The following is a 12438-nucleotide window of genomic DNA, read 5'->3' as shown; positions in this document are numbered from 1 at the left end:
GTGGATGTATTCATAACCGTCGTTTTCATTTTATCCTTTGGGAGGGTCTTCATTTGCGTATTCCTCCCCCAGGTCTGTCACGTAACCATCGGGCCGACAACCAACATTATGGTGGTCGATATTACCTTGCCAAAACTCTGCATGCTCAAGCGTGCTCGTCAAAGTTGCAATTGCACCCCTTAGTTGGGCAATGGTGTCATCCAACTGAGATACCTTCTCTTGCAGGTATCTCACATACCTTTGCTCCATGTTAGTACGCTGTCGCCTCGACAAGCTGAGAAGGCATCCAATTTCTGCCATGTGAACCGCCCTTTGTTGGTTAATGTGGTTAATCACAGCCCCCATGTCTATTCGATTCTTGTCCTCGTCAAGCATGTGAGCTTGCATCGAGTCTTTGGCCTCCGTTATAGTCATGGGTGGCCTAAAGTGTGGATCAATTTGGGTGTTTGAATATATGCTTTAGAGTAAGAAGAAGTGAAAGTAAATGTGTGGGTTGAAATGTGAAATGGTAGTCTATTTTATAAAAACTAGTCGTTAGGAGCTATTTTTGTCACATTTTGAAATTCTTTTATTTTAAATAAAAGTTTTATTAATATTTGGGTAATGGACGTCCGTTATCCAAGTCTCCTTTTGGAATTGTAAAATAGTAGTTCTTAGGTGATTTCGGATCATAACCCATCAACTTTAACACATATGGTTTTCTGTTATTGAAATGATTGATCAACTTTCACACGGATTATTACTGTTATTGAAATGACTGATCAACTTTAATACGGATTATTACTTTTATTGAAATGACTGATCAACTTTAACACGGATTATTACTGTTATTGAGATGACTGATCAAATTTAACGCGGATTATTACTGTTTATTGAAATGACTGATCAACTTCAACACGGATTATTACTGTTTATTGAAATGAATGATCAACTTTAACACGGTTTATTAAAAGCAGCTACATGGGAAACTTATGGCATTGATGACACCCATTATGAAGTTGATGATAGAAAGCATAGATATGTCGTTCATTTAGATAATCAAACGTGTGGATGTCGTAAATGGCAACTTTCTGGCTTACCTTGTGGTCACGCTATTGCTGTCTCAAGATTTTTGAAGCAAAGTAACTATCTTTCTTTTGCTAAGGAATGGTTCCACAAACCAGTTTATCAAGCAACATACAGAGAATCAATCTTTCCTGTTGGGGATACTGATGATTGGGAAATTCTAGAAGATGTTGAACCATTGTTTCCACCACTAATGGAGAAACGTCAAGCTGGAAGACCCAAAAACAAAGATCGTATACCATCTCAAGGGGAAGTTCCAATAAAGAAAGGTTGCACTCGTTGTGGTGAATTTGGACATAAACGAAGTCAATTTCAGTCCCCTTTCCCATCTCAGTCAAAGCCCCCCCGATCAGGTTCACAATCTGAAAACAATGATGCACTTGATTTGGATGATATGTAAGAACAACCAATTGTTGCTTGAAAGCGGCATTATGTTTTAACTATGATTGTATCTTGAGATTTACGTATTGCAATGTGTGCTTTTTTATTAATTTAGTACGTCTTATTATTGATTCTTAAACTTTGGTAGAAACCATTACATAGATACAACGTAAATAATAGTTAAAATAAAGATAACTATCAAGCACGTTTGATAAATCTTGATCTTTTTCTTTTGCTCCACCAAATTTTCTTTTAAAGAAGTGACCATATGCGACTCTCTTGCAAATTCCGCCTCTCTATTACCTTCTGAAACTTGATGAAGCTCGTTCATGGCTTCTTTGTATCTTTCGTCAGGTAGTTCAGGATCAACCCAATCAAAGTATTCACAATAACCAGCTCTAGAGGCCTACATTATAGGTTGAATTAAAGTTAACACATTAATTACTATAATTATCTTGGTTATCCAAATATATATGACTTACATTATAACTACGACATCCTAAGAATCTTCTGTTTGGGTTCCTCCTAGTCCAAGACGTAAATTCTTTGAGTCTTTGAGGAGGGTTACAATTACATACACCACTTTTCCTTCTTCGTGAACTAGAACTTAGCCTGTTGTTTGTGGTAGATGAAGCCGAAGAAGACATGTTTTGTATTGAAATTACTTTGACCACACTCTTTTGGGTATAAATAAGGCTTGTGTAAATGACATATGAAGTCAACTTTAATACATAATCAAATTGTTCATGAAAGGACTAATCAACTTTAACACGGATTTTTACTGTTGATGTCAGTAGCCCACTTTAACACGGATTTTTACTGTTTATTAAAATGACTAATCATCTTTAACACGGAATTATACTGTTTGCTGATCTGACATATCAACTATGACACGAAAATTTAATGCAAATGTCGGAAGCAAGCTAGCTAATTGTCGGTTGGCCTATATATAGGGGATAATATTTTCTAACCATTTAATCATATCAAAACTTGACTAATTCCTAACTTTTAAGTGTATTATCAATCAACAAAATGGATGCCTCTTCGTCATCTACTAAGCATATGACACTTGATGTAGTCCTTGTAGATATAAAAGAGGAAACGAAGTATAAAGAAGACATGTGTGATATCTCTCAAAAACTTATGGAGTCAAAGGTTGCAACCCAACGTGCAATCGAGAGACTACAAAATTTTACTAGGTCCATTTCCCCAAGTGAAGAAATTTATGTTACCTATCTTCAGGATAAATGTACGAAGACAGATAATATAATTTTACAAGTATCCGATGTTGTGTTTTCGTTGGGAAGTATGCCTTCAGATGCCCAAAGAGCTATTTGTAATCTTGATCAGCTTACCATTAAGAAATGACTTTATGTAATGATGATTACAATGTTATTTTATGAATTAATAAAGGTTAAACTTCATTATTTCTTCTTTTTGGTCTCGTTAAACTTTATGTATACCATATTTACCTTTTTTGTTTTTTATTAAAAAAGGGAAATGACAACTCAAACTTTTGTCCATATAAATACATGCTATATAGAGTCATAACATGCATAAACAAATCACAATGAATCATGATTGGTATTTTAGATCTCCTGGGGAAGAAGATATTACTAAAGAGATGTATGGTAAGTTTTATGGTAAGTAAAGTTTTATCATTTTTTATTACAAAGTTTTATAGCTTCTATTGCTAGTTGAACTAATTCAATCATTTTATAACAGAGGATATTCCTTGGTTGTTCACTGTCAAGCTGCACCATTATGGAAGTTTTTCATCTATACCTGAAAGAACTTATAATGGTGGTGTGGTAACTTGTGTAGATTGTCTTAGCACGGATACTTTTGGCATTGCTTCGGTGGATCAAATGATAAAAGAGTTGGGTTATGATCCGAAGTCACCTAAGCACTACTATTTTAGAAATCTAAAAGGAGACTTGGATAACGGACTACGTCCATTGCGTAATGATCTTGGAGATCGAGAGAACATGATTAAGCATATTGGAGACAGAGGAACGAAGGTTTGACAAGTCGATGTTTACGTGTCACGTGTGGAGTTGACCGTAAACGTTGAAAAAACTCCGGATCCTCCATTCAAATTCCCAATCAAGACTAGACAAGAAAAAGCTTCTTGCTCTAAAAAGTTGTTGGATTAGCTGCATGTGTTTGTTTAAATTCTCTAGTCAATTTGGTTGTTTCATAAGAAATTGCATCTATGTAATGTGACCAAACGGATGATGGTCTTTTTTCTATTAACTACTTGTTTCTATCCAAACACATAAAACTCGTTGTCTTTTTCAATTATATGTGTATCCGTATGCATATTAGTATCTTAAAAATGGAACAAAAATGGAACAAAGATGGAACAAAGCTCACATTGGTATTATGCAAGCATTAGTTTTGTTGGTGTGAAGAGTGCCACAGGTTATTTAAGGGCTAGCAAAAAACAAATAATTGAAAAAAAGACCATCTTCCGGGGGGTCACATTGCTAGAGTTTAATACACGAACAACAATATCACTATGGTTTAACTAGCAATCAATAGAAACACATAAACTACAACACGTACATGGAAGCGAGTATTAATGTTATAAATTGATTGCTTTTGCTCTACTTTGGACCAATATTACTAGAATTTAACTACGAGAAGCCAAAAGATATCACGCTAAATTCTACCAAAACTATAACTAGAGTCTACTACAAGCAGCCACTCGTTCAAGTCGGAACGAAACAATGCTATACATAGTCTTTTTACCTGGTCAAAATAACAAACTTTGTTACTGGTCAAAACTGAAAACAAGTTAATAAAAAACCAATAGAGAATGACCTCTGCACATGTAAACAAAGCTAAACTTGAATGCAAAGAAAGCATTAAAAACGGAAACAAAAACTTCTTTGCACCATATGATCTGAGTCTAAGTGATGAGCCAGAGGAGACGTTGCATATAATTGCAAATCGAACCAAAAGAAATAAAGACACTGCATCAATCACGTAGAGACTTCATGTCTATGAACCCTGAGTTTTCACCTACATTCAACTTTGTTCACGAGCCATTCATTTATAGACTAACTTACTTAAGCTAGGCTAAAAACAATTGAAAGATAAATAATCTATTAGTTGAAAGCTAAAACTCTGTTTTTTTTTTTTTCAATACGACATTGTGTACCAAGTCTCATCTCAGCATGATAGATGCAGTTGCTTTGGTTGACCTGCCAAGATATTTCATCTGAAAAAATATAGGTTATAAATACTAATACTAATATATATTAAATATAGGGATTAGAAACTTTTAAACATTCAAAGACCATAGTTCACAAAACAGGGATAAGAAACAGTAACAAACCTAGCTGAGAAAGGCATCATTTAGAGAAATCATGTCACTAAATTCACTATAAGAAAACTTATAGAGGTCAAATTCATTTAAAAATAACCCTTTTCTTAAACAAAACAGATAAGTTCTTCTACAAGTGGCTCAACTAAATACTACTGAAAGTTGGAGCTTTCTTAAAAACAGTAGAATGAAAGAATTTTCTCTATCAGTGTAACTATGACAAATAAGTGCATCACTGGAGAAACTCCATAGCTGGAATGTGAAGTCCCTCACTCGACGGTTTAACCCACAAGTGTAGAATAACAAGTCAAGTAATCACTAGAGAGGACTAGTATTAAACGTCAAGTAAGCACTAGATTGGACTAGTATTACGATTAATATAAATGCAAGAATATATATAACGTAATACGTACTTAAGCAATATAAAGATAAGCAAATAAGTAAATGGTGAGACACAATGTAATTTTCAAGTGTATTTTATTTAAAATTTTATTTATTGATGTTAAATAAAATACAAGGTTGTTGCAGAACAAGATATTACAAAGTAAGTATCTAAACAACCTATGAATTACAAGTGATCTAATCTTTGCTAAATAAACTCTTTGATCGAAATACTTAAAGTTGTGAAGTATGACTGTTTAGATCGAGAGTATTTGAGCAAAGGCACCAAATTGCAAAAGTATATGATTTGGACGACGAAGTGACTTGATATTTATAGGCAAAAAGAATAAATATAATATTCTTTTTGCCGTACAAATATGGTTATATGCATTTAAAGAAATTACTTTAATTCCTTAAAAGCATTGATTAAAGTACAAGAATAAAGTCACATGATAGTGACTTGTCTTCTAATTAACCAACCACCTTTACATGCGTGTAAGGCTTTTAACAAAAGACAAATGGATTGTCCGGTTAAAGGCATGTAAAGGCATAAAGTCAAATCCTCGTAATCAGTGTTCAGACTTGTAAGGTCTAGAACACTGACAATGACTCCAGTCAGGAGATCTGGTAAGTCTTCCAGTGAGCTCCGCTATTTGTCAGACTTCAGTCTTCGACTTCAGTGAGAATGTTCTTCAGTGGAAAGATCTTGACTGGAGTGAAGTCCAGTGAACAAATCTGGTGGAATCCAGATTTCTATACAAGTAAGTTGTTCACTGGTCTTCACATAATTTCTGGACAAATCTTCAGAGGGCTCCAGTAGTTACGTCTGGAGCGAGTCCAGTAAATTTGGACCTAACAAATTCCCCCTATTTGTTTAGAAATTATGCAAGGATTTTCAAGCTTTTATCTATACAAGTTTGTGCTTGAAGAATCCTTGAAAAATTTGACTAAGTCTAATTTGATTTTCTGGAGAGCCACTTTATAGATCATCAGTGTTCCCAATTTGTACATTTTAATTTCTAGACTTAATCTGGATAAGTACTTGAAAAAAAATAGGAATTGCAACTTATATATACAGACATCAACTAGAGGAAAGTTACAATTTTATCAACATTAAAATAAATACAAGTACAGTATCAGAGTCAGGCCTATTTCTTTTCAGCATGCCCAACTGGCTCTTCAGTGGCCTTCCTCTTTACACCTGGAAATGAAGACGAAGTAAGGGAAGTCCTTAGGCCCAGCTCCATCTCCATCAACTCCTTCCTCATCCATCCTTGCCAATCCTCTTCATAAAGTATTTCACATCCTGGGAGACATCTTTACCCCTGAATGAAAGCCCAATCTCTCTTAACTCTGACCACCCAAAAGCCCTGATTGAGGTGTCTTTTCTTTCATCAGTAAAGTTCCCTTCTCTGAAGAGTTTGACATGGAACTTAGAGATGTTATCATGATTTTCTGCCAGATGGATCTCAGCACCCAGTATAGGTCAGACATCAGCTCTAAGTTGTGACAGATGTTCATACTTTTCTTTTATCTGAGCCCTTTTCACCATTTCATCCACTTCCCTGGACACCTTTCTCTGTTCAGCAACTTGTTGAAATTTTTCTTTATTTATCCTTTCAGTTGTGTTCAAGGGAATGAAGGTGCTAAGATCTGCATCTCTAGCAGCTTTGGATTTTCTGACTGGTGCCTTGGGCAAACCCTTGACTTTCTTCCTATATTCATGCTCCAGAGCAGTTGCATTACTCCTTACTTGTTGCTGGAGATTTTTCAGTTCTTCTCTTCTCTGGGCAATAAGATCCAGTATGCTCACACCATAAATTTCAAAATCATAAACTTGTTCATCCTGAGCATACATGGATCGAATATAGACGTCATCCAAGGCATCCAGACACTTCTTCAGCCTGGGATCATCCTTCATCTTCTTGTAAACTTCAATTTGTACGCCCAACCTACCAGTGTTGTAAGAATCCAGAGTCCCATGCCTGGCCATATCCAACTGGTGAGCAATCAAGTCATCTTTTAAGTTTTTCTTGAAGATTTCAATTAAGATGCACTCTTGCTCCAGTCTCTTTACCTTAGCCTCATCAGCAGACACATACTCTTCTGCTTCATTTGTTGGTTCCCCAGATTCCACTTTCTTTCTTTTGAGACTTTTCATTGTTGTAGTGATATCTGGGAACTCTTCAAAAACTGGCTCACTGGCATCAGTACCAGCAGCTTCTTCCTCAACTTGTCCACTGGCTTCGGTACCAGTGACATCTTCACCAATAACCTTCTTCCAGACTTCGATCTTCTTCCTAAGATCAACCTTCTCTGTTCCAGAACCAGAACCTTCCCCCTTGGAAGCATCTCCAGATTGAAGATGATTCCACACCTGATCCAGTTTATGTCTGTCAGCAGAGTCAAATGTTCGACCAGACACTGGAGCAATGTTGTTTACAGTTTTCCTCAACTGCATCACTTCCTTTTTGATTATCTCAAGATCCTGAGGAAAGTGGCGAGGCAACTGGGTGTCAATCATCTTCATAACTTCAGGCAACAACCCATCTCGGAGATTTCTAAGGAGAGTTTCAAACACCTCCTCAGTGATTTCTTTCAACATATTGCCTCTGAACTTCCTAACAACTTCATCACTGAGGGTGCTAACCACTGAGTTTTTCTCCAGGGTTGGCCTGCTCTCCACAGAGCTTACTCTGGTGGTCAAATTCTGAACATCACCAGTCAGACTTGCCAGAGGTTGAGCAACTTCAGTTTGAATGGCAGTCTGAACACTTCTTACCACATCCTCCTTGATTCCCTGGACTGCAACTTGTATTGATTCAGAATTTCTATTTGTTGCCATGACAAGTTCATCTAGCTTCTCAAAGACTATCTTCTCATTACCAGCAAAAATGTTCATTTCTAACTTAAGATTATTGGAAATTATAGTTTTGAAGTCAGAAATAACCTGAGAAGAAGCCTGAAGTGATCTCTCTAGGTCCGCCACCTTATCGAAAAGGCCTTGAACCTCGGTTGAAGAAAAAGAGGAGAGACCACTGGACAGATTGATGATTCTGGTGATTGATGATACTGGCAACACCCTTATGATATTTTCAGTTGGTTGGGTGACTGCCAGTGGTTCAGAATGTTGAATTTCTGGTGCAGAGGGTGATTCAAGAATTGTTGTTGTTTGTTCTGGAAGGGGTGTTGGTGTATTTTCTGGGGGTGGAGGAGGCATATCAGATAGAATTGACTGGGAGACAGAGTGGATGGTGCGATCAATTTCTTCTTCTCCCAGAAAACTCATATTCACATCAAAATCATTATCCTCAGACAGTGGAGAATCAACTCATATCCACCTACTTGGTCCTCTACTTGTATATTCTTCACCCCAACATTCAAATCAATCTGAGCCACCTGCTCCAGATTCTCTCCTTCAACCTGCCTAACTTGTTCCCCCTCAACCTCTTCAACAATCAGGGACCCATCAGCAGCCATGATGTCCCCACTTTCAGCAGTTGCCACTGGAATGACAAGAGGTGATCCAGATCCTCTTTCTTCTTCACCACTTCCTTCTACTTGTACTGGGGAAGTGGTTACTGGGCAGTTTCCTGACCCATTTCTCCAGAATCCTGATGAGTAGATTCTGGAAAGGTTGATACCAGAACTCCGTCTTTCCTAAGACGACGAGTTCTATTCCTTGGCCTGGTGGGGTTAGGTGGAATTTCAACAATATTCACACCAGGCTGCTGAAGATCTGGGGCGATCTGGGAAATAGGTTGCACCCTTTCAACAGTAACATCATCAACAATTTCTTCATCATTATGAGGCTCACCAGCAACTTCCCCATCAGGTGATGATGCAATTGCATCTTCTTGAATTCTGAATTGATAGAGCATCACCGATGGAATGTCAACCTCAGTAGGAGATGAGGTCAACTGGTTGAGGTCCCTCAGATATTCACACATTGAAAAATGAGTTGTATTTACATTGTACTCATTCTTCAGGGCCCTTCTGAATATGGACAGAAATCGAATGTAAGGAATGAAGGCCTTCCTGCTCTTGACCCTCAGTCTGTCCACCAGATCATTAAAGAAGATCTGGGCAAAGTCTACCCTGTATCCATTCCATAGGCAGTAAGCAATCTGGAGTTGTGTCTGGTTAATCTGATCCAAACCTCCAGAACTGCCACCCAAACACTCAACAAGATGAGTGAAGAAATATCTCCATGAGTCTGTCAGCCTGCTCATATATACAATGCCCTTCCTGAGCAGCTGACCATTCTCTTCAACTATTTCCGTGTGCCCCATCAACCTGCACACCTCCCTGGTATTGATTCCAGATGGAATCTCAATTGGCATTTCATTCTCATCAAAATAATTCATCCTCAGGGCATCTCTGAGGGAATCAACAATAATGGTGAAGTGTTTGGTGCCTTGTTTTAAGGTGTAGTGGATGGATTCATCACTTTCCACGTACACAACAGTATACCAGAATTCACAAAGATATTCATGATACATTTTGCCCGGATTTAGAGTTAGGGCACCATAGAGTGGACTACTCAAGAAGAAGGTGTTCAACCTTCCAATGATTGAAGTGGCAGAGTGATTTGTTGAGAGTTTTGCCATCCAATTATTCATGTTTATGCGGATGGCATCAGCAGAGAGAGATATATGAGATGCCTTCTTGACATTATCGACAGGATTATAGTTTGCAGCAAGAAGATTTTTAGGAGATGGTTTAGGAGCCATTTTAGATATTATGAAAATGAAAGTGAAGGAATTTAAGATTGAAAGCAAAAATTTAATAAGAGAGATGATGATGATTGGAGAGTAACTGAAGAAGGAAATAAATGAAGGAATTTGAAGATATGGGAGTAAATGATTTTTCGAGATGAATCTGATAGTGAAGGTAAATGTGAGTATTTATAGAGGAAAGAGAAAATGGAATTCAAAACGGTAAGTTTGAAAAAAGTTCAAAACAGTTTTGATCGGTTTTGACATCCGCATTTAATGTTTCCCATCATATATAAATGTATGACGGTTGACAGCCCACAAAAATTACCCACTAACACTTTTTGTCTTCCCAAGGTAACAAAAACCATCATTTAAATTGAAAGTATCATGCCACGTAAGCTAAACAGTAACTGTCCAGATGAAAAATTTGTAAGGTTGGCATGCACTATCCTTGATTATTAAAAAGAAAATATTTGACACACACAGACTCATTTTAATGCATCTGGAGGTTGACTGGACACTCCAGTTTCACTGGTGGATTAGGCCAGTAGAACATGCATTAATGGTACACTGGAGGGACACTCCAGTAAGTACCCAGATTTGACCATTCTGGTAATCCTCAAACACGCACATCAACTAATATAAATAAATGAGAGGGACGCATTTACAAAGCAACTGAAGTCACTTCAAACATGCACATCAACTTATCCAGTATTAATGAGAGGGACACATTTACAAGGTACTAGAAACACTTTTTTTTAAAAAAAAAAAAATTTGTCCAGTGAGAAAATAAATTAATAAATTCTCCCTGAAACTTAGATATATATAAAAAATGTGGTCTAAGTCTTTCCCCCTGGAATGGTGATCCATAAATCTATCAGTGCAAAGATAGTATCACAAAGGCGTTCGATAGCTTTACTGGTATAGATTTATAAATCTGGAAGCAAAGAACCCTGCCAGTGTCACAAAGGCGTTCATAACAAGGTTCCAGATTAAGGGTTCAACATTCCCAACTCACTGACAAGATTTTGAAAAGTTTTCTCATCCAAAGGTTTTGTAAAAATGTCAGCAAGTTGTTTATCAGTGGGAATAAAGTGGATTTCAACATCATTCTTCATTACATGATCACGAATAAAATGATACCTGACATCAATATGTTTCGTTTTGGAATGCATGACTGGATTGTTTGAGATAGCAATGGCACTGATATTGTCACAAAAGATAGGAGTCTTTGAATACTTAATACCATAATCAAGAAACTAGTGCTTCATCCAGAGTATCTGAGCACAACAACTGGCTGCAGACACATATTCTGCTTCAGCAGTGGATAAAGAAACTGAGGTTTGCTTCTTACTGGTCCAACTCACCAGTTTGCCACCAAGGAAATGACATCCACCAGTAGTGGATTTCCTGTCTATCTTACAACCTGCATGATCTGAATTTGAATAACCCATTAGATCTAAGCATGAGCCTTTGGGATACCAAAGACCCAAACTGGGAGTACCCTTAAGGTATTTCAAAATGCGCTTTACAGCCGCAATGAGATTCTTTTGGGTTAGACTGATATCTGGCACAAAGACATGTTGCAAACATTATATCTGTCTACTGGCAGTTAATACATTGAACCAATCATGCCTCTATAGACAGTAGTGTCACTGGCTTCCCATCAGGGTCTGAAATATTGTTAAAGGTGCAAAAATAGGAGTGAATTTTGAGGGTGAAGAATTCATATCGAATTTTCTTAAAATATCTCTAACATATTTTTCTTGATTAATAAAAATACCATCACTGGTTTGTCTAATCTGAAGTCCAGGAAAAAATGTTAATTCACCCATTAAACTCATTTCAAATTTTGAAGACATGATTTTTGAAAATTTCTTACACAAAGATTCATCAGTAGAACCAAAAATAATATCATCAACATAAACTTGTACCAACAGAAGATACCTCTTTCACGAAGAATAAATAAGGTATTGTCAATTGCACCTCTTTTGAAACCATTTTCTGATAAGTTTTGGTCAGAGTATCATACCAGACTCGAGGGCTTGTCTGAGGCATACAGTTCATTGTCCAGACGATATACCCAATATGGATGCTTTTCATCATGAAGCCTGGAGGTTGCTTGACAAAAACTTCTTCTTCTAATTCTCATTCAAAAAACTTTTTACGTCATCTGGTAGACCTTGAACTTATGAGAGCACAAAGGCTAAAAACCTCTGATGGCTTCTAACCTTGCTACTGGTGCAAATGATTCTTCAAAGTCAAGGTCGTCTGTACGTACCCTTTGCCACCATCTGGCCTTATTCTGATCACATGACCATCTTCGTCAACCTTATTCCGAAGACCCATCGGTTCCAATTGGTTCTTTCTGGCCAACTGGAGGAGGAATCAGATTCCAAACTTTATTTCGTTCAAACTGGTGAAGCTTCTTCTTGCATAGCTATCACCCAGCTTGGGTCTTCTTGCCTCGTCAATCTTCTTCGAATCCATCATGATAAAATATGACATATGAACATGGTTTCCTAGAGGCACTTCTGGTCTGAACCCCTCTACTGGAGTCAC

At 37.2% G+C, this 12438-nt stretch overlaps 2 protein-coding genes and 1 long non-coding RNA gene across 4 annotated transcripts in view; 1 reads left to right on the top strand and 2 right to left on the bottom strand.

The window, feature by feature from the left end:
* The first annotated feature begins 412 nt into the window (after nucleotides 1-412).
* On the top strand, nucleotides 413-1465 carry LOC122587840. Its single transcript, XM_043760005.1, has 2 exons — nucleotides 413-416; nucleotides 957-1465. Exons 1-2 carry the CDS (start codon nucleotides 413-415, stop codon nucleotides 1463-1465), a joined length of 513 nt encoding a protein of 170 aa, XP_043615940.1.
* A 135-nt stretch (nucleotides 1466-1600) lies between these two features.
* Nucleotides 1601-2112, bottom strand: LOC122587839. Its single transcript, XM_043760004.1, has 2 exons — nucleotides 1929-2112; nucleotides 1601-1852 (listed from the first exon to the last, which is right to left on the bottom strand). The coding sequence occupies exons 1-2, from the start codon at nucleotides 2091-2093 to the stop codon at nucleotides 1601-1603; spliced, it is 417 nt and encodes a 138-aa protein (XP_043615939.1). The 5' UTR covers nucleotides 2094-2112.
* A 1788-nt stretch (nucleotides 2113-3900) lies between these two features.
* The window catches only part of LOC122590098, a 17732-nt gene continuing 9194 nt past the window's right edge, over nucleotides 3901-12438 (bottom strand). The window contains exon 2 of one of the 2 annotated variants that reach the window (XR_006322402.1): nucleotides 3901-4672. This is a non-coding gene — a long non-coding RNA (uncharacterized LOC122590098). The remainder of the gene's footprint in view (nucleotides 4673-12438) is intronic. The other variant, XR_006322401.1, reaches the window with a different exon arrangement.

This window comes from Erigeron canadensis, chromosome 2 (assembly GCF_010389155.1).
Source record: "Erigeron canadensis isolate Cc75 chromosome 2, C_canadensis_v1, whole genome shotgun sequence".
Classification (NCBI taxonomy): domain Eukaryota; kingdom Viridiplantae; phylum Streptophyta; class Magnoliopsida; order Asterales; family Asteraceae; genus Erigeron; species Erigeron canadensis.
This window is presented reverse-complemented; position numbering and strand designations above follow the sequence as displayed.

What these genes read in the sequence shown, in the direction of transcription:
- LOC122587839 (XM_043760004.1), bottom strand. Translation starts at nt 2,093, where the DNA reads ATGTCTTCTTCGGCTTCATCTACCACAAACAACAGGCTAAGTTCTAGT. An exon ending in TAGGATGTCGTAGTTATAAT is followed by an intron (nt 1,853 to 1,928) that starts GTAAGTCATATA and finishes CCTATAATGTAG; the next exon opens with GCCTCTAGAGCTGGTTATTG.